We start from the raw sequence: 22,751 nt of genomic DNA, 5'->3' as shown, positions 1-22,751 counted from the left end.
ATTGGCCCCAAGGCACAAAGCAGGTTATTTTAATGAATAAACAGATTTTTAGTGTATAGAGTTTTGGGGGAAACAAGTGAGATTCATGTACATATCCGTGAATGAATGACAGATGGATTAATTAATGAACATGTTACATTAAAAGGGCAAAGAAAAATATTGCAGAAGGTCAGAGCAGAGATAAATTTATGCTCTTGACATTTAAACATTTTGGTAAGAAAGCAAACTCATCTCCATATACCGTCTGGAGTCATGTGTGTTGTTGCTCTCAGTCTCTGTTCAGTGTAATGGGTAATTGTGGGTTTATGCCTCTAATTGTCTCCTGTAGGACTACAGGCATAATTGAGACAGCTGCAGATGTGGCTGGAGACACAGCGCCGTCTCAGAAGACACTGCATTGAGCAGTCGTACCGCTCTCAGATCAGCCCTACATACTCCCCTGATACACAGCAATGACTCGGTCTGAGCGCTCTCAGTGGTCTTTTCAGTCTAAACAGCCCATTTCAAGTCTCACACAGCAGAAGGTTTCAGGGGCAGATCGCTGACCCAGGACCAAATTAGTTTATAGATAAAGGACAACAGTCTTTCAGAGTCGCTTTATGTCACCGCCGTCAGCCATTCACAGCACCCTGTAGAACAGGCTGTTGGGTCCAATATTAGATCGTTATGGGGGAGATAATTAAATCACAGTACTGGGGATGGGATCAATTGTGACAGCTGTAACAGCTCTTCAGGCGTTGTCTCATTTAGGTGTCAGATGTTTCACCTCCAGTCCTGCATCAAAACAGCAATCTGACTTAATTCCCTGTTAAACTGGGCATTTATGGTTTACGTAAACACGTGTTTTAAGCATTTTTTTAAGAAAGAAAGAAAGGAAGAACCAAATTGAAATTGGAAATAGACCATTCCCACATAAGAAAAAACACAATCGAGAATATTTTAATTTGTTAAATTGTTTCTCCTAGGTAGAAGATTAAATAGAGATCAGTTGGAGACTATTACTTGAACTAAGATATTTCACAAGAGTCTGCTCTAGAGTTTCAGAAGAGATATCAAGAACGTCACATGCTGTGCCTGGATCACTTGCAAGATAATCAGCAAAAGATCTCAATATGAACTCAAAACATTTCTCATTAAATTCTTAAACCATCTATCCTATGCAATCCACATTCATTTTATAGCTCTTACTGTGTCTAACTGTGTCTAACTGTCTGAGGAGAAGCATCTGAAATAAAACTGAAAACCTAACTGAGATCCATTGTGAAGTATTATTACAATTTAAAATAACTGTTTTCTATTTTAATATATTTTAAAATGTGATTGATTCCTGTGACGCAAAGCATCATTGCTCCAGGCTTCAGTCACATGATCCTTTAGAGATCATTCTAATATGCTGATTTGCTGCTCAAGAAACATTTCGTATTTCCAACGCCGAGAATGACACACGTGCTAAACAGAATATGCAAACGCAACATAAAATGCTCGAAACCTCAAGCAGAAACCAGAAAAACTCACCAGATTTTGCGAGGCATCTTACACGTTGAGAGGTGCACCCAAAATACACGGCTCTCTCCTCTCAGGCTCTCTATTTCAGCCCTCTCCCTCTCTGTCCTTCCATTTCTAAAGCATATTCACATAACACTAAGCTTTATTGAATAAACAAAAGCACCTGCATAAACAGGCAGACACACAGGCCCTAATTATGCTGTTCCTCTAATGTGGCCCTGTCCTTCAGGTGGAGAGAGCCGACCATTCACTTTGTAGTTGCAGATGCGATGGGGGGAAATCATTGGTTAGATTCTGCCCGACAAAGCACAGCCCCACATAGACAACGCGCCCAGACACACCAACCTGTTCTGATACACGCACACATTTTTTTTAAGTCCTTGCATTGTTAACTCATTTCCATGGAGACCAAAATAAATAGTAAGCAGCGACATCAGGAATTGTTATTCGTGACAGAAACACACACAGAGACACACAAGAAGAAATGTGACATGAACAAATCTGGAGGTATATAGTATACTGATCAAATTGAGCATGCTGTCCTTCTCACACACAAATACAAGCTCAAAGACCACCTGTGATAATCCACAGCGGGGGGCTTTGATGTCGGTCCGTTTCTGTCTATACCGAGCTTACGATTATTGCCTCCACTCCTCCACTCGCCTCTCTTTCATCCCCGTCTCTCGATAGACACTTGAAGATAGACACTTGAAGATAGACACTTATAGGTTGAGACGTTCATAAAGAACAGGCATGTGTGAAGATCTCACACCAAAGACTTCACACAAAGTAAGATTAGCATGGGCACGGGGAGCGAATTGATTGCTGGATCAATGGTAGATGTATTGACTGAGTATCCATGCGTGTCATTAAGAGTTTATTCGACACATACACACACATACACATACACATACACATACACATACACATACACATACACATACACATACACATACACATACACTCACCGGGTTCTCAGGGCGGCAATGCCGGACTTGTCAATCCTGTAGAGCAGGAGAGAAAGAGAAAGAGAGAAAAAAATGACTCAATTAAAAAAAAAAGAGACCAAAATCATCAATACACCCTTTGAGACAATAAGATACACCTGCTTTTTAACCTAAAAATACATTGTATATTTCCGAAAAACATGAATGCACTCATTATTTATAATTAATAAGCCATAAATGCTGTCAGTATGTAAATTGTCAGATTCGTCCAACACCAAATTTTAATGCTAATTCTAATCATTTTTATTTTTGATAATTTGGTACTAATTCTGTCATCTTTTATTCAACTACATGTCATTTCAAACCTGTGCGATGCTCCAAAAAGGACAAAAACACTGTAAGAGTATCACAAAAGTGGTCTGTACGACTTCCCATATACAAAAAAAAAGTTTATTCAAGTGTGATATTAGTATACTTCTTTTAAATTAAAAAGCAAGAAAGAATACTTTCAGTACACTGCTTATGTACTTCTCGTACTTCACAGAAATGTACTTAAATTTCACTTAAGTATATACTTGACTAGTCAATTGGCTTATACTTGTACTCAGTCTTTTTATCAAGATATACTTAAGTATTCTATTTCACATAGATTTACATACTGTATTATAAACTTACATGTTCAAGTTTATATAACAAGTCAGCTTTGGGTTAAAAAGTGCAAAAATAATACATAAATAGTCAACTATAAGTATGATGTTAAGTTCACTTAAAGAGAACTTACAAATATACTTGCAATATAAAACTACTGAGAGTACACTTCAAAGTATACTTTCATAAACTAAATAAAATGTTTTAAGTATTTATATCAGTATAAATGTTCACTTGTAGTAGGCTATAGTTGCAGAACAAACGAAAAACAGTTGTAAACTAGTTAAGTATCTCAAAGTTTACTACTTAAATGTATACTTTTATACACTAAAAGGTGGACCAATTTATTCCAAAGCACACTAAAAAAACGTCCTGCCATAAATGTTTAAGAACAAACAACTTGGATATTTAAGCCATTTCAACTTAAATTACATTAAACTGGAAAAAAGTTCCAAAACTTATTTAAAAAGTTGAAAATTGCTTAACTTATTTTGATGAGTTAAAGCAATGTAAAAAACATGTTGTCAAAACTTATTGATCATAGAATTTTGTACAGTGTAGTATTGAAATAGTACACTTACAAGTATACTACTAGTACATTGATACTAGAATGTTACCACATAAAGTATACTTAAAATATACTTGAACTTGACTTAAGTATACTTAATAAAATTACTAAAATTTAAGTCATATTTTACTAAACATCTTGCCCTTTGGTGCAGCAGGATAAACATCTTTCAAAATCGGTTTTGTGTTTCACAAAAGACAGTCATATGAGTTAAGAATGATTTAGCAAATATCCTCTAAACAAGCTGTTGTGCTAGGTGGGAGATGCAGGTTTGAATCGGGCTTCTCCATGTCAACTGGTATAGTTAAATAAATTGATAATTGCTAAATCGGATGAAATGGTCTGTCTATGACCTTGGATGAGTATTTACTCCCATTTAATTTGTTTCTCTGTTCAAATCTATTTTTTGTGTAATTCTACTGAGGCCGAATTAGGGTCTGACTCAGGCCTGATGTGGAGAACAGCATGAGGTTTATCATTTCAGCTAAATGAGTGATGAGCCAAACACATGCTGGTAATTTGCCGGCACGGAGAAAGTTTATATTTCTGTTTCACATGCAAAAAAAAAAAAAAAAAAAACTTGCAGACATACATCAACATTTCCCTAAGGAGTTTCGGAGAACCGTTTAAGGACATTTCAAACATTTTGTCCATTTGAACGTGTGAACATTTACAGCCCAATGACGAAAGAGAGATGTTCCATTCCATTCAGAGAGTCAACCATCAATCATTCACCTTTACCTGCAGCACACACAACTGGATACATTAGAATACAAAAGAAGAGTTGATTTATTAATTTTCTCTAAGAAACAAGTCCACTGTGCCTTACGTTAGCTTCCCTATTTATCAACCCGAAACCGAAGCGAATAAATGTGTATTTATAAAGAAAGTCAGCGACCTTCACAGCAGCAGGCAAAAAGAAACCAGTTTTGCAAGTCAGATTTTTTATTTGATTGTATTTTGATTATCTGTCTCACTGAAACATGCTCTCTACAATGAAATTCATATTACTCAGAGCAGCCAGTGACACTCACGTAAGCAAAGGTGTGAGATATGAAAGCTGGTATCGTCACGGTCCCCAGTTGTGACGCAGTCATCTAATCAGTGTGTATTGTTGTCAGATACGACAAGCTTTGTCACTGTGCGTCACTATCATTACATCAGCACTGGCCCACCACAAAGCACAGAGGTAGACCACCATTAAAACCGCAACAGTCTGCGTGCTCATTGTGCACTGTATAACATGAAAAGAGGTGACGCTAAAAGGTTGGCATCACTTTTGTTCTCTTAGCTTTAACTTCAGATACACCACAGAGTTCTTGAATGGCATGGAACACTCATTCTCCCACTAGAATTACGTTTGGTCACATACAACATCTCTAGACATGTGCCGGTATACGGTAGCCTAATACGATTTATCACGATAATAAACATGCACAATAGTGTTATCGTGGGCACTTCAAAGCACCGTGAATAACTATTTATTATGAATTATTCCGATTTTTAGAAATGCACAACACTGCTGTATGCTGCATCAAAGAGGAATGCGCACACACTGATGTAAATAAGCCCAACACGGATGAGAAGCGCATGGCGAAACAAGTGAAGGATACGCGCTGAATGAAAATGCACATTCACTCTCTGACAGCAGGTGGCGCTTATGGAACAGCAGAAATGCAGCCATTACCCTGGTAACCATGTAAACAAAGCAGCTGTGCTACTTTCTGTTTCTGAACAATATTTAAATGTTTTAAACAGCCATTCAGATTTTTGTATTCGCAATGGTGTTCATTGCAGCACCGAATACTTAAATACTTAGACTTAATAGGCTATTTATTATCAAATGTTACATTTTTTACATTTTAATCTGGAGTCTAGATGACTAAAACATGCCCTATTGTTTGAAAATGTTCAGATTCTTTATTGTTTGGTCACACTTTACAATAAGGCTCCATTAAAACGGATTTATTCTAAAGCATTTATTGTTAATGTTAATTTCAACATTTAATTACACATTATTAAAATTTAAAGTTGTAACTGTATTATTTAATGGACCTGAGCTAACATGAACTATTAACAGCTGTATTTCAACAAAGAATAATAACTTCTGTAACAAATGTAGCTATTGCTCATTGTTAATGTGTTAATGCATTAACTAATGTTAACTAATGAGACATTATTGTAAAGCGTTACCTATTATTCTGTAGAATTCTTTTGCACTTTAATCTGTTTGAAACATTTTTTTTTTATTGCTTTATTGTTGTAATGATTTATAATGAACACATTTTAAATCATTACAATTGTATTTAAATGTTCAGTGCTTTTTGTATAATAGTGTGACTATAGTATGTACTATCTGTATATGTACCTAACTGTATAGTATGACATCACTTTTTTTGCACCTATTTCAATATCGTGATAATACCGTAAACCGTGATAAAAGCTTAACATTTTTATATCGTCACACGCCTAATCATCTCCTTCATCAAAACAGTATTTTCACTTGCGTCGCATTGCCCAGTTCTGTCCCTTCATTAGCATCAAAGATGCCAAAACAGTCTTGATTTGAAACAAAATTTGTTTCATGGCGCCTTGAATACTGCCCTTTTCATTGGCTTACCAGCTAGCCATTACCAGATTGCAATATATTCAAAACCCCACTGCAAAGATTCTCACCCACACTAAGCATTCTCCCCACATCACACCTATTCTGTTTGAACTCCACTGGTTACAGGTGTCCTATCGTATCAAGCAATTACTGCTCTTTTCAATCTTTACATGCTATCTCTGCGCTATCTTTGAAATCTGAAATCTCCTCCGGTCACTGCATTAAAAATAATAATATTTTTATATTCAAATCGCAACTCAAAACCTATTTGTTTTCTGAATGTTATCATTTCTTAAATAATGTTCTGTATTTGTGCTTGATTCTGTGTTGCTGTGCACTACCTTGTCTATGCAATGCCCCTTTTACTGTCTTTGTATTATTTTTGCTCAATTCTGTTTGTAATATTCTACTCCACTGCTTGTGCTATTGTCTGTTATTATTGTCTATCATATTGCTGTAATCTTTTCTTTATTGTATCTACATTATAAAGCATCCTTGAGCAATGGAAATGCGCTACATAAATAAAACGTATTATTAACCCTCCTTTCCCTCGCCATTCTCATTTTTATTTCCTTACACTCAAAGAGAATATCTGTGAACTATTAAGCTCCATGCATACAGATTTTTTCCTCGGATTCTGTGTTCAACAGAGTTCATTCCTCAAAGTGTCAGGGGTACGTGTAGAAAATCCAATCCTTCTCCATCCTTTAACCATATAACCATAATGCTTAACTGAACTAAAGAAACAGAGGGCTCAAATACACAGACAGGCAGTCAAAGAAACAAGGAACAGGTGATCCAACGAATCAGAAACCATGGTAACGAATGAATGAATGAGAACAGGCAAAACAGGGCCAAGGCAAACCGTGACAAAGAAACTAAACAATGAAACTTAAAAAGACATAAACGTGACACAAAGACGTTGTAAATATCTCATACTACACCTGTTTGAAGAGCCGAAGCAGAAAGCACTTTGATTCATCAAAATTACATATAATTAGCTTGTTAGGAGAAAGAGTTTGCTATTTCATAGATAGACTGTGAAAAAAATTACTAAATCAGTATATTATATTAAAATACCATGTGACGATGATTCCCATCAAGCTGTAATTCCGATCTCTATGAGAATGCTTTTTGCAAGTTGAAATCTCGTAATTACGGTAATTACGGTAATTACAACATGGCGTGTACGCACCTTAAATTGCAGCTTTGCCATCACAGGAATAAATGACATTTCAAAATATATTAAAATAGAACAGTTATTTTAAAATGTGTAATCATTTTTCACAATATTACTGTTTACTGTGTTTTTGATCAAATAACTGCAGCCTTGGTGAACATTAAAGACTTCTTTCAAAAACATTAACCAGTATTTGAACTGTAGTGTATGTATATGCGCACATCTATCATTTTTACAATCATACAGTCTTTCTTTTATAAGAATAAATCTAAGTAGACACAAAAAAAGCTCGACAGCAACTGAAATCAATTTCAATTTCCTGTCTTTTTTGGGTTAAATTACTTTTCTTTGCAACATTTTCTTGTAAAGTGTCTAAAAGATACTTTAAAAAATCTAAAGAAAACAAATCTAAAACACATAATTATTTACTAGATGGACAGTTTTACATAGCTTGATGATGTACTCTCCCAAAATAACTAAATTTAAAAAAATATCTAAATGGAAATCTATAAAGTGTATTATGAAAAAGTTAATTTAGCCACAGGCCTATACAATTTGCATCTTTCTCACTAAAAAGCAAGTGATTATATGCATGGATTTTTATTAGCAAATAAAAAAGCAGATTTATATTATTCTACCATAAACTCAAATGTACTGAGCTTAACTGTACTTTACTGAAGCGAAACTTTTGAGTCACAGTTTGAGGCTAGAGAGAATCAAAAAAGTATCCTACCATCCAAAGCCCCCAAATGACACACTTCTTTTCCTCCTGTACATGCTGACCACAGTGATTTCTCTCTCTGTCTTTCTCTATCTGCAGTGACAGACAGAAGGCTTCACCTCTCTTTCCACCCTTTTAGGGGAGGCCACCAGGGGGAAGAGTAAGGGACAAGAGGGAAGGAAAGTTGACGCCTCCTCCTACCTCGTTTCCCACCCCTAACCCCCCTCTCTTCACTTCACCTCCCTCTTTATAAATGTGTCTGTATGGCTTTTTAGGTCACACCAGCTACTCATTATATCCAGCACAGGTAGTACAGCACCATTTATGTAATGACTTTTAATCAATAGATGTGATTTTTAGTGGATGCCTAATACAATTTTCCATCAAGTTTTAAAGGGATGGTATAATGCCCTTTTCACAAGATGTAAAATAAGTCTTTGATGTCCCCAGAGTGTGTATGTGAAGTTGTAGCTCAAAATACTCCACAGATATTTTTATATAGCATGTTAAAATTGTAAATATTTGAGGGTGAGCAAAAACGCACCGTTTTGTGTCTGTTCCTTTAAATGCAAATGAGCTGCTGCTCTCAGCACAGGGGGCGGAGCTACAACTGCTTGCACTCACACAGACATGCACTGAAACTTTTAGCCTTTTATGTTCAAACCGAATTCAGATAATGATGGAGAGACTCAAGAAGAGGTGACAACATGTAGAATGCAACAGGATGTTTCTAAATGGTTAGTTGATGAATTTATGTAGCTTATGTGTAGTTATCTTCTAGTCATTGATTAGCATATTCTGTCTTGATGATCTATAAATCGTGTTCCCGGGGCTGGGTTCATGTAAATTTTAGTGTTGGTGATGTCACTAACCCGGGAGGAATGTTGTGTAGTCCATACCAGCCATTTGTTGTAGTCCTTAAATAGCGATTTCTTTAAAAGCAAATATCTCCCTTTGCTTTGAACTTTGAGCATTGTAACTTTGCAGATGTTGTTTATGCTCAAACAGCAACATTACACACTAACTAAAGTTAAAAAAGTGAAATCATAATCAACCACCCCTTTAACTCATAATAGCAGACTTATGTGTGAAATTTCTTAAAATCAGTGCCATTTGTTTTGATCTTTTGTAATGTGATGCACTGATATTTAGACAAAATAATTTAATATTTTAATTTCTAAATGAATGGTCGAACATTATTCAAAGACAAAACAATAACAAACTATGACTGAAAGGAACAGAAGAACTTAAATTCAAATACAAACAGGTATGCTCTAATTAGGAACATAATGAATCACCATAACAACTGATTAATGTAAACAGTAAAATAGGCAGACGGCAACAAAGAGGAACATAATAAGAGTCCATGAAAACTAAACTAAATCTAAACTGAACATAATGGTGACATAACGCCCCCCTCCGGAAAGGCTGTAACACATCGACAGGGGGATAGGGAGGGTGGAGGCTCTGGAGGCAGACGAGGGGCTGGCAAAGAACCAGAACTAGGCAGGAGGAACCAGGGTGGAGCAGACGGCGGAAGGACCCTTGGAGGAGCTGATGGTGGACACAGCCATGGAGAATCTGAAGCTGGAAGGAACCAGGAAGGAGGCGGTGACAGAATGGAAAAGGTGGACGTCCAGAGCACAGGTTGTACCAATGCCCACGGCGGAATTGATGGTGGGAGGAGCCAAGGCAGAGTAAGCGGTCCGACAACCAACGGTGTAGCCGAGAGGTCTGTAGACCCTGGTGGGGCCAAGAGCCTGAAGGGACCGGGTGACCGCAACGAGCTGCCGAGGCATAACCTGGGTGCCGGAGGAACGAAGCGGAGGCGGTGTGACCGAGGACCCTGGTGAAGCCGCAGGGAAGGCAGAGCCAGACGGAGCCGAAGGGGTGGAAAGCCGAAGTGCAGTGGAAGGATCGAAAGTACACGGCGCAGGCAGGGTGATGTCCGAACAAGGTGGACCAGGTGGAATGAGGAAGCATGGTAGAGCAGAGGGGACGATGGTCTCGGGTGGAGCCGAGGGAGGGAAGAGCCAAGGCAGAGTTGACTGCTCGACGGGCTGAGTTGGAGCTACGGACCTGGAGATCTGAGGAAGAACACAGGAGTCAACACACCATGGCTAAGCTGGTGAACTAGAAGTCCATGGCGGATCAGAGCAGGTAAGAGCCAATAGAGGAGCCAAGGAACTGAAGGGTGCCAGCGAAGGCGGTGCAGAGTGACTGACTAGCCTGGGCAGAGGAGGTGGGAGAGGGAGGTAGGGTGGGCGTATTATCAATAGTAATGAAGTATTTAAGCTGGGCAAGACAGGCGGTGAAAAAGTCTCTGAGGCTGGGCAGGACTAGCGGTAATGAAGGCTCAGGACTGGGTGGAATCAATGGAGGGAGGCTGTCTTCCTCTTCCAGCTCTTCTCTATTTCCCACTGGCTCATATGCAGATGTCGGCACACACACCTGGTCAGACTGGGCATGCTACGTTGTGGGCATGGACGTTGGCTCAGGGTCCGTTGCGTGCATCAGCTTGGTTCCAGCTCTGCCTCCTTTCTTGCCGTGGGCGAGTGCTCTGGTTCTGCAGTGGCCATTAAAGCTGGCATCAGCTGAGGGTATGCACACTGCAGACATTGGAGGATCGCCTCTTCCAGGTTCCTTCTTCCATGTCTGGTAGATTTAGGGGACTATAATAATTCACCCCAGTCCAATAAAGAGATTTTTGTGTCTCATTGTTAAATCGTCGTAATCATCGTAAAATCGTAAAGTCACATTTTAGTCCATTGATGATAAAGAAGATTCAGGTAGATCCGTGTTTATTAAAACAAACTAAACTCAGTTAATCCACATAAATGCGAGACAGTGTGCCATGCACAAACGATAACGGACCATAACTGAAAGGAACAGAGGACCTTAAATACAAACAGGTATGCTCTAATTAGGAACATAATGAATCACCATGACAACTGATTAATGCAAACAGGACCATAGGCAGACGGCAACAAAGAGGAACATAATAAGAGTCCATTAAAAAAATTAAACCAAAGCTAAACTGAACATAATAGTGACATCTAAACTCAAAGCATGCTGTTTAGTGAGCACATTATATTTTGTTCAGGTACAGTAGTGATGCACTTTGATAATTAACGTTGATGTAACAGCTTGAAATTATCACAAGTAATTATTTTTAATTTCCTCATTCTCAGAAAGCTAGAGAGCTTTTTAAAATGAAGAGAGGACAATTCATGATCGCTGTGGACATGTACTTCTCTCCCGCACCCTTGCATTAACATCCGCTTCGATAATGATTAACGCTGGCCATGGCGGCACATCAATATATGTGGTAATCAGAGGAGTATCACTTGAACTTTTCTCACCGGCTTTTTTATTCATAACGAATAGAAAGGGTTGAGATGTTTTATGACAGGTCACAGGCATTGATTAAAAAGGATTTGATCACATACACACAAATACAGGCACCCACACACAAAGAGATATGACAGACATCATCTATCTAAGTGCATTAGACTTGGCAGACAGAATGCAGTCTGTCAAATAAGGCGCTCCCCGCGGCATGAAGTCAGAAGCTCATAAAGAGATGACTCAGCGTTGGTTGAAATAGCCTGATGCCTGGTCTACCGAACCCCCGACTGTCTCGTTATTTACACCTTTATGTAACAGAGAGCAACACAAGAGTTTGTGCATGAAAGTAAATGAACATAGTTAATGTCAAAAAATGTTGAATGAACGTCTTTATTTAAAGTTCAAACTAATGTTTTTATTGTAATGTTCAGCCATTTAGATATTTCTATATTATTTTGTCTAAATTACAAAATAAAACACTATGAAACTAAAATCAGTTGTTTAAAATGTTCACAACATTATATGAAAAGTAAACATAAGATTTGCTTAAGTTTACATTTTACAGAGTTATTAAATGTTTTTTAAGATTCGTTTTAAGTGAGCGTTAGATGAAAAAATAAGGGGAAATGAGCATGTACAATTAAATATACAATTTCAACAGAACTAAAAATAAATCTCTGATATCAGCCAATAACCAATATGGTATCAATATATAGTGCATCCTTTGCCAGAATAACATATTTTGCGCTGGATTTTAACGGACACAGATAAATGAGTGTGAATTCAGGTTAATGGGCCATTTTGCCTCAATTTACCTTACGTCTGCATTTATAGATCATGTATGGCTGATAAAAATCTGATGACTTAAAAAAATTAACTATGTACTGTATCTACTAACTGTATCCTGAACAATGACACCCTATTGGACAGTTTGCCTTTTCCTCTCTAGTTACACAGCAGTATTCCTTCTCTGATAAAGAAGCGAGAAGGGCGTACATGTTGTGAATGAGTTATGAGAGAGAGAGAAAAGGAAAGAGTGAAAGCTGCATAGGCTTTGAACCAGTGCTGCAACAAACTTAAGGTTAATCATACCTTATAAAAAGAGTGAAAGAGGGAGGCAGGAAGTGGAAAAGGCCCCTTCTCTTACACATTTATCTGACTTGGAAACCACTTGTTTCCTGAATCTCAATTTCAAATGTCCTTTGAACTTCTTTTGGCATACATGCACCTCAGCTCAGTCCAATAAGAGTAAATGTAAAACTCAATGCAAAATACAATGGTGCTAAATTTTACATGTTGGAATAGCACTCTTTGGTTTTTAATGCTTTATTTAACAACTGACATAACAAATGGAATACTCAGTCAGATACACAAATGATTACATTTTGATGTCACAGCCGGGAAATAATCGGACTTTTTATTAAAGTCTTTGCCCGGGTTATTGGTTTGCATGTAAACAATGGGTTTCATTTAGCTGCTTTTTGGGCTTTTTCAGCGTAAGTGCAAGTAAACAATGATTGGATAATATGAATATTGTTCAAGTTCTTAAGCCATTTTAAGGTTAGGTATAAGCTAAGAAATGCAGTTACCTAACCTTAAAATGTGATTGGTTGATAAGAATTGTGCTCCAGGACCAAAAAGTACAAGTCCTACTTGGGCAGGACATAAAGCATGACAACTCATGATTCATACATTTCCAACTTGTTGACCATAAAGGTCCATAAGTCCCAAATTTAACTCTAACCTTAACCCTAACCATTAACATTAACCATTGTTCCACCCACACTGAAATCTCACTGGTCTTTAGTCCTGTTTCTGATTAGCTGTTGTTGTGTCAAGTTGTGAAGCAGTTTTGGATTCAATCTGAAAACTTGTTGCGTCACACCTGGTTGGGACTCCAGGTCTAACTCTATGCCAAATATCGAAATGCTTCAAGAGGCACAAGGATAGTGATCCAGCCCAGATCTTTGACCATTTCACCAAAAGACATTAGACTCAGATTAATCAGTCATTGGAGTGTGCAGCATATGTTCCATATGTTAGAAAAGTCTAAGCAAGGCGCTTGGCATGATTGTGCTCTACCTAATGGACTGAAGACAGTGTTTTGTGGGCTCCAGCAGCCCTGAGCCAAGACTGACTGATGGGGCTGTTTTCCAGCGCTCCCGCTAAATGAACGCCATGCTCTCTCATTAGATTAGTAGGTAGAGAGGGGGTCGTATCACTCGCACACAGCGCTCACACGATCTGGCTCATTAGATCCACTGTCTGGGCTTCCCCTTATCTGTCGCTGGAATCAAGCCACCAAAACCTGAAAACAGGATGACAACACTGCTTTGCTTTTATTTCACCTCATTCTTTTTTTCCCCTTTATTTCTCCACAAAACCTTCACAATTCTACTTTATACTCTCACCTTCCTCTATTCATTGGATATGCTGTCCTCTCATTGACCTCATCCTTAACTCCTCTCTCTCATAAGGCCTTCTCACATTTTGACTTCCCGTGCTTGACTTCTACTCTGATCCACTCATTAGTGATGAACACCGCTCTCTCTCTCACCCGTCTCTGTGCTGCGCGTATGGATTTCGATAGCCGTGACAAAGAGCTCAGTTAGTACACCCACTCACAGCCTGAAACCCGTTTACACCCACCCAACCTGCAAATCAAACACATCCACATATGTGTGTGCGCGCATACACCGACACTCGCAGAAACAAATGCTGGTCTCTGCAGTGCTTCTAGCTCATATGCAGTCCCTTATGTTTTTGAGTTTACAAAGAGAGATGGACAGCACAGCTCTGTGGTACAGAATGTGGTTTATGAACCTCGTTCATGCTGTCATTAGTCAACATTAGACAACTGATGAGGAGAGGAGAGGAGAGGAGAGGAGAGGAGAGGAGAGGAGAGGAGAGGAGAGGAGAGGAGAGGAGAGGAGAGGAGAGGAGAGGAGAGGAGAGGAGAAGTCACCCTTCACTCTTGCCATTACAGTGACTCATTCTCCATTTAACTTTCTGCTCATCACTCATTCCCTTCAGCGAATCAAGAGAGGGCAGGTACAGAACAGAGGTACAGAGGGGGAGGAAAGAGAGAAAATTAGCAGTGGAACGACTACGCCGCAAACTAATGAAAGACCACAGGGGGGAAGAGAAGGAAAGACACTTGAGAGAAAGTGAGAAAATGAGCAATGGGGAAATGACCGGATGAGTATCACAACAATGGAAGGATGAAGAGAGAATGGAGGACAATAGAGAGAGCCAATGAGGCCGATGCACATGGCAGGACCCACAATAGACTTTAAGAGGCATAATTATGCCGTAATGGTGAACTGTGCACACTCTTGAGAGCACACACTGGAGAGGACGGCAACATACAGTTCACTTATCAATAATATACATGCATACAAGTAATCGCACTAGCTCAGCAGAAGCGCAAGCTACAGGTTGCAATAATAACTGCAGTTGTTCGACATAATGTTCTGTAATATTAAACCTAAGATCATATATCATTTCCTGCTACAACAACCACAAGGAAATGTGGTTGTGTATATATTTAAACTGTGCAAACTTCATGCAAAAACTGTTTTGCATCTTTGATGCTTAAAGTCTCTTTCATTTTATCATTACGCATGGCTCTTTATGATTGCTCTCCGTTTGCCAAGTCCCGCACAGCCCGTGCAGAATGACTCATATGCATCATGCACATACTTTATTTTTTTCAAAAAATTGAGCCATCGTGCTGAAAACGTCCCCTGGCAGCCACAAACAATGGCATGCACTGAGGGAATGAGTCACTAACGCAACACACACACAAGCCAAAAACAAGCTATAACTATTAATTTAAATAGTCACGTAGGTTTTAATGTCATGCGGATACGTTTTAAGACTTTTTTGTAAGAAAATATGCAAGTTTAAAACTCCATATCAGTTTAGAGACCCTGATGCAACTCATGGGCATGACGTAAGAAAACAGACACAAATACAAACACACCCTAATATATACAGTAGCAGTTTAGTCAGGTCCCATTCAAACCCAAACGCTGCAGTCCATTAGTGTGACAAAATCCCCAGGAAATAAGCTCTTGAATTCATCGTGCACTTAAATAACCATTAAAACATCACCTTACCTTGAATCTGCCATCAGAGGCTCTCAGAACTGAGTAAACACAGCAGTGCTGCATGAAACGACTGGTTCAACACGAGTGAGGAGAAACAGAGGGAGAGAGAGGGAGGGAGAACAAAACCGTGGAGGGAGGGAAAAGGATGAGAGAATGTGAGCGAATCGTGAGGAGAGAGAGATGTGTATAAGAATGCAGGTAGTAGTTGTAGTAGTTGCTATGGCATTTAATACGCTCTGGCCCTCTATGATGGGCTTGTGAGGGAGTGCGGATTATTCCTCTGATGTAAAATTAAACAGAGCCACAAAAGTCAACCTTAAGATTTATGGCACAGGCGTACTCATATGCAAGGCTAGAAAGGCATAAGCTTAATAACTCGGGGGCAGAAAGCACCTCTATTGAATTTTTTTATTTAAACGCATTTAAATTTCAACAGATTTATGGCAGCTTATAAGGCCCTTGTATCTGATGCTACTACTTTGGTTCTGTGTTAATTAGGGATGCAGTGGTATTAGAAATCTGGTCGTTACCAAAAAGGTAATCATTATTTTAGTCATTATGCCTGATATTAAAATTCTATATTATTTTGTCTTATTAAATTAAACCAATAAAACATTTTAATCAATCATTTTAATCATTCTGAGATTGGCTAAAGATTTCAATTAATAGTGTTCTCAAATAAGTGTTTTTAAAGATTAACTTTAAATGATTGTGCACAATGAAGTATCCAATGTCAGCCGATATTATATATGCAATATATGCAACAGATATCCATGAATTAAAATGAAAAAAAATTATAATATCAGCTGATGGTGCCATTATATGCATCCCAAGAGTTATCGTAATAACATGCAGCATCATAGCGGCCAGTCATGGCAGAATATGCTATACATTTATAATTACTATTTTTATTTATAATTTCATATTTAAAACATACATTTTATAACATTATTTTGGCAATTGCAATTTCTGCATTAATGCATTGATTTATTTATATAGTGTTTTTCACAATACATATTGTTTCAATCATAATGTTATAATGTTTATAATATCTTAAAGGGATACCTATTTTTTTTTGGAAATAGGCTCATTTTACAACTCCCCCAGAGTTAAACAGTTGAGTTTTACCATTTTCGAATCCATTCAGCCGATCTCCGGGTCTGGCGGTACCACTTTTAGCATAGCTTAGCATAGATCATTGAATCGGACAAGACCATTAGCATCTCTCTCAAAAAAATGACCAAAGAGTTTCGATATTTTTCCTATTTAAAACTTGACTCTTCTGTAGTTACATCGTGTACTAAGACCGACGGAAAATGAAAAGTTGCGATTTTCTAGGCTGATATGCGTAATGATATGACGCAGCGCCTGAAAATAGTCCCCAGCTCAGTAACTTCCAACGTGACCGGGACTAAGTTTGTCTAACCTATTTTTCAGGCACTGCGTCATATCATTACGCCTGCTGCACTCATGGTACGGCAGCAAAGTTTCTTGATTATTACGCAGGAATGAGAGTATAGTTCCTAGCCATATCAGCCTAGAAAATCGCAACTTTACATTTTCCGTCGGTCTTAGTACACGATGTAACTACAGAAGAGTCAAGTTTTAAATAGGAAAAATATCGAAACTCTTTGGTCATTTTTTTTAGAGAGATGCTAATGGTCTTGTCCGATTCAATGATCTATGCTAAGCTATGCTAAAAGTGGTACCGCCAGACCCGGAGTTCGGCTGAATGGATTCGAAAACAGTAACTCTGGGGGAGTTGTAAAATGAGCCTATTTCCCAAAAAAGTGGAGTATCCCTTTAATAGTCACATTTAGCAGATTACAGCTGGATAATAGTTTACATGTTGCGACAACCACACTGTAAAAAAAAAAAGTTGCTGCCTTACATTTTTAAGTACAATCAACTTAGAAGTTTAAGTCATTTTAACTTAAATTACATTAAACTTGAAATGAGTCTTAAAATGAGTTGACATAAAAAAAATTGAAAATTGCTTAACTTATTTTGAGGAGTTAAAGCAATGTAAAAACATATGCTGTCATAACTTATTGATCATAGAATTTTTTTTACAGTGCAATCGAGCAAATGAAATATGAAATATAGTATATCACGCATATATACTGTATGTGTTATATCCAAGTAAGTATACATAAGTATATATCCAACTTTCTATAAAGAGTTGGGCGATATTAGTTACACTTAGAAAATAGAAAAAAATGATGTCGCCTCTCTGCAGCATCAAACAGTCGGTGTAAATGCATCTTCAGCAAAGGAAACAAACAGTTCAGAGCTCAAGTTCTCCCAGTAAGCCATGTAATACAATGAGAACATGGATCTGTTCAAAGAGGAAGATTCCACTCAGATGTTCCACAGTAGTTTCTTCACATGCAGACACATGTGCCTCACTGGCCAGCATTATAACAGCATGTGGTCAATGCAGTCAGCCACCGCTGGGGTCCAGTCAGATCAATGTCCACAGTCCGCTCACTCACACACACACACACTCTCTCATCCGCACGTACTGGAGGAACATCAATAATCTGGATTCACGAGCAGTGCGTTATAAATATGAACCATAACTGATGAGTTTTCTAGAAACGCTACAATAGGCAAGAAAATTGAATCAACCCCGATCCTTGCTCACCCTGCAATCTTCCACTAAAAGAGCCTGTTGATCATTACCTGGTTCTTTCATTTGTCAGCTTGTTTAGAGCTGTTGTCTCCTGTTGTCTTGGCAGTTTAGTGTTTGAGAGCCATTGCGCCTTCTAATTGGTTCACTTTCTGGGGTTGCCTTGGTAACCCTCTTTGGAAATGTTCTTTGGAGTTCTGCCATAAGGTTTGGATGGATGAACATATGTATATATAGCATTAACCCGAAAATGACAGCAATTTCACATAAGGTTTCACATCTTATCAACCTGTTCTTTTCCCTGCAATGATATAACCAGATTTTATAGGACTTAAAAATTAGCATATGGCACTGCAATGTTTGACAGCCAGCCAGAGGTGTGACTTCCCTCTGAAAAGAAATCCATCAGCTTGTAGTTTAATCCAAGTGTATATGCCAACAAAACCCAATGTAAGATGGGCTGTAAACATGTTAGCAAAGAAAAAAAAGAGTGTTTGTTTAATCAATAAAAAATATATTTTACAATATACTATATTATATATTGTATGCTATCTATTATACCATTAGTATATTATACCATATATTTATTATACTATAATATCTACATTACAATATACTAAATATTTTTTTTAAACAAAGCATGTCTATTTACTTTAGCTTTTAACACGCAAGTGATGTTATGAAGTATTCTATGTATTATTTGTTCTTATTTTAAATATATGTACACTTGTGTTGTGTATTTTATGTATACTAATTTTATTCATGTTATATAAAAAATTTTGTTTGCATTAATGTGAATACAAATATATTAATAAATTGTTTAAATTATAAATGTAAATAATGTGTTTGTTTATGAATATTTAATGTGAAAATATATAATTCAATATAATATTTATATATTTATTTAATATATTATTAATTAAAAAGTAAATATTAATTTTAAAATAAAAAAAATCATTATTTTGATGTATATTATAAATAAATAAACAATAAATAGGTTACTTTAATTATATATTATAAATTAAAATGTATAAATTATAACAGTAAATGAATACAATTAAATGAATGTGCTTATTGTAATGGATTTCTTTTGTAAATTAACTGAATTTCTTGTATAGGTGCTATACAAATACATTTTATTATTATCATCATCATTATTATTATTATTATAATTAAAATAGGATAAATGAAAGGTGATAAAGGTGCATAAAATGCATCTTAATAACCATCACCAAATAACAAATAAACAATCCTAAGGTCACTTTACTGTGAAATTGTTGTAACACTGGTCTCCGATGCATTAAAACAATATTTAGTTTCATGCATTCTTTTTTGGACTCTGAGATCAAATGTCCCCGATCTGCTCATAAAAGCAATCTGATCTAGAGCAGTGATCAGAAACTGATAATATAAATCACCATGGAAAAGAGAGCTTACCAATGTAAGACCAGAACTCCACTCTCTGTAAATGTTGAATTGATGTTAAAAACAACCCTGTTATTTGCTTTGAACTTGTGAACTTTAATATTATATAACGAGAGGACGCGCACACACACAAACATACAAGAAAAACAGGCCTCCAGCATACAATCCTACCCTAAAATAATTTGCTTGTTTATGTAAAGCAACATCAGGACAGATTACCCTGGTGGCACCTCTAATGTTGATCACAATTCTGATCAGACATTGCAGGCGACAGCTGACCCACTCAGGCAGAATTAGGGAATGAACCAGTTCGTGTTAAGTCCTCTGTCCACACCCATCTGCGGTGATAGTGAAAACGCGAAACTCAATACCGTAATTACTGTGATTCCCCTGGCGTGACACAGCTGTCCGCTCCTGTGCTGTTTCTGCTGACAAACATCCATTAGCGGCTGATGTCTGATGTCTCCGAGGCCTTGATACAAAAGCCTTGTTCAATTATTTTGAGAACATTTTTTTAAAACTAACAGCTCAATAAAATCTTGAACTACAGAGTCAACATAAGTGATCTGCTAATGGGGCCAACAAGGGACATCAATCCAGCAGTCTGTCAGACTCCTAATGTTTCACTAAAGTGACAGTATAGAGTTGAGCTGAACACCATGAACTGATCCATATTAATGCATACACATTGTGAATGAGTAAACTATAGGCTACTTCACTCAGGAGGGGAACATCTATAGCTTGGATGCAGGCAAACAGAAGTCTGAAGTTTTCCTTTCTCATGGAAACAGGCTGGCTAAACACAACGAAGGTTAAAATTTGAAATCATTTATGTGTATTTTGGGCGCATTACAAAATCGTATAACTGACCACAAAACAACGCATTCAAATATCTTGTTCAGAGATAGACATATATGAAACATACCCCTCTATATACAGTTGTAATCGAAATTATTCAACCCCAAATAAGTTGCAAATCATGTTTAATGGCAAACTTTACAGACTTTCAGCTGTTTGCAATGAACGAAACAAACAAAAGTAATTAAAATAGCTCAACACAACAAATATTTCAAGTGGTTTCCGCAAATTCAACTGAAAATGCAACTTTTAATGACTTCTGCAGTCTCAAAATTATTCACCCCCTGAATAGAATCCTTCAAAACAGCACAAATCTGCAAAACAGGTGTTGTCTCAAGCACACCTGATGCAGCTAATCAAGGGCTTAATTAAACAGACACATTAAAGGGATAGTTCACCCAAAAATGAAAATTACCCCATGATTTACTCACCCTCAAGCCATAGGTGTATATGACATTCTTCTTTCAGAAGAATACAATCAGAGCTATGGAGCAGATGGATTAAGTCCATCAACGTGCATCCATCCATGATAAAAGTGCTCCACACGCCTCTGGGGGGTTAATAAAGGCCTTCTGAAGAAATTGTTAGGCCGTTCGTGTAAGAAAAATATCCATATTTAAGGGCCCTTTCACACCTGAAAGTCCGCACCAAGGTCCGAACCAAAGTTCATGTTTTGATAAATTGTATACATTTGGTTAGTTTTGGTTTGGTTTCACATTGCAATTATGCGAGCGCACTAAAGAACTTTTCATGACGTACTTGCGTCCTGTCGTCATCATCTACATGGCTGCATATTGACATTGATTGGTTTGTAAACGGACGTGCGTCTGACGTCAGCGTGTTGTCAATTCGGCGGGTAACTTTGACAAGAATGAATGAACAGACGCATATTATCGTTGCCACTATGCTGTTATTATTACGGCATTACTCCCTCCAGCACCAACTATACTCGACGCTAGTTCAAATTCGCCAAATGAACGTCCTCGTTGTGCAAACAAATCATCGCCGGTAGGACGCAGGACAAATGTGTGCGTGTGTGTGCGCGCGCGCGCGCGAATCAGCTGGAAGAAACGCTGTGGGCAGGACTGACAGATCTGCACATAAATATTCTTCTTCAGTTGTTTATGCTACGCGGGAACCACCGGAACTTCCTGTAAATGGTCCGAAAGTCCGAACCATACAGAAAATGCTTTCACACTAGAAACGAACCAAACCTTTGAACAGTTTGATCCGGACCGAGACCACCTCTTTTCGTCGGACCAAATTTCGTCTGTTTGGTCCGGACCGTGGTCCGGGGGAGGTTTCACACCTGTAATTTTGATTCGGACCAAACTGAAAAGTCCGAAAGTCCGGACCAAACAAGGTAGGTGTGAAAGGGCCCTCAAACTTTATCGACTAAAATAACTAGCTTCTGGCAGACAGCCGTACGCATCGATTTACGGCGAAAGAGTAACCCTTGAGCTGACGCACAACGTAATGACGAATGCAGAAGTGCAGAGGATGGAGCAAAACAAAACACCAGTCACAAATTATAAACATCTAAAACGTCAATTTTTAAATAGAAATGTTGGAGGAGCTTGAGTTTGTTGCCCAGCCCTGTTTGTTTGAACCGTGAGAGGCGTCTTAACTTACGATACTCCTACATCCTACGTCATACATGCGCCACTGGTTTCTCTTGTGGCGTAAGTCGACTTGCAGCAGTGTGAACATGACAGTTATTTTTCATGAAAGTCTAAATCCAACAGCCAACTTGTTTGTTGGCATTTGTCTGTGCGGTGTGAATTGGCCTTCAAGCACACCTGAAGCAACTACTCAAGAGCTTCATTAGTTGCAGCAGGTGTGCTTGAGCTAGAACACATGAAATATCTGAACTGGCTAGGTTTGTTGAGTGCCACGTTTGACTGTATGTTAGAAATATGGCTAAGTCAAAAGAATGGTCCAAAAAGTCAAGAGACGATATCATCGCCCTTCACAAACAAGGAACAGGATACAAAAAGATAGTGAAGGAACTAGAGACACCGTTAGAAGCATAGTTTGCAAGTTCAAAGTTAAAGGAACAGTGGTGACACTTCCTGGACGGGGCAGAAAAAGGAACCTATCAACGGCTGCAACCAGATTTCTGAGAAGGCAGGTTCAGAAAAAACCCTCGAGTGACTGCAAAAGACCTGCAGCAAGACTTGATGGCAACAGGCACTGAG

General features: G+C 38.0%; 1 protein-coding gene across 3 annotated transcripts in view; it reads right to left on the bottom strand.

Moving 5' to 3' along the window:
- The window catches only part of rap1gap2a (RAP1 GTPase activating protein 2a), a 91,490-nt gene that overhangs the window by 65,829 nt on the left and 2,910 nt on the right, over nt 1-22,751 (bottom strand). For 2 of the 3 annotated variants that reach the window (XM_084418701.1, XM_084418702.1), the window contains exon 2: nt 2,475-2,510. Coding sequence is in view for 1 of the 3 variants with exons in the window: in XM_084418700.1 (XP_084274826.1) it covers nt 2,475-2,510; nt 15,648-15,661 (50 nt within the window). In the remaining 2 variants the exon portion in view is untranslated. Of the gene's footprint in view, nt 1-2,474; nt 2,511-15,647; nt 15,728-22,751 lie in introns of those variants that run through there. The other variant, XM_084418700.1, reaches the window with a different exon arrangement.

This window comes from Rutilus rutilus, assembly GCF_951802725.1.
Source record: "Rutilus rutilus genome assembly, chromosome: 9".
NCBI classification, from domain to species: domain Eukaryota; kingdom Metazoa; phylum Chordata; class Actinopteri; order Cypriniformes; family Leuciscidae; genus Rutilus; species Rutilus rutilus.
This window is presented reverse-complemented; position numbering and strand designations above follow the sequence as displayed.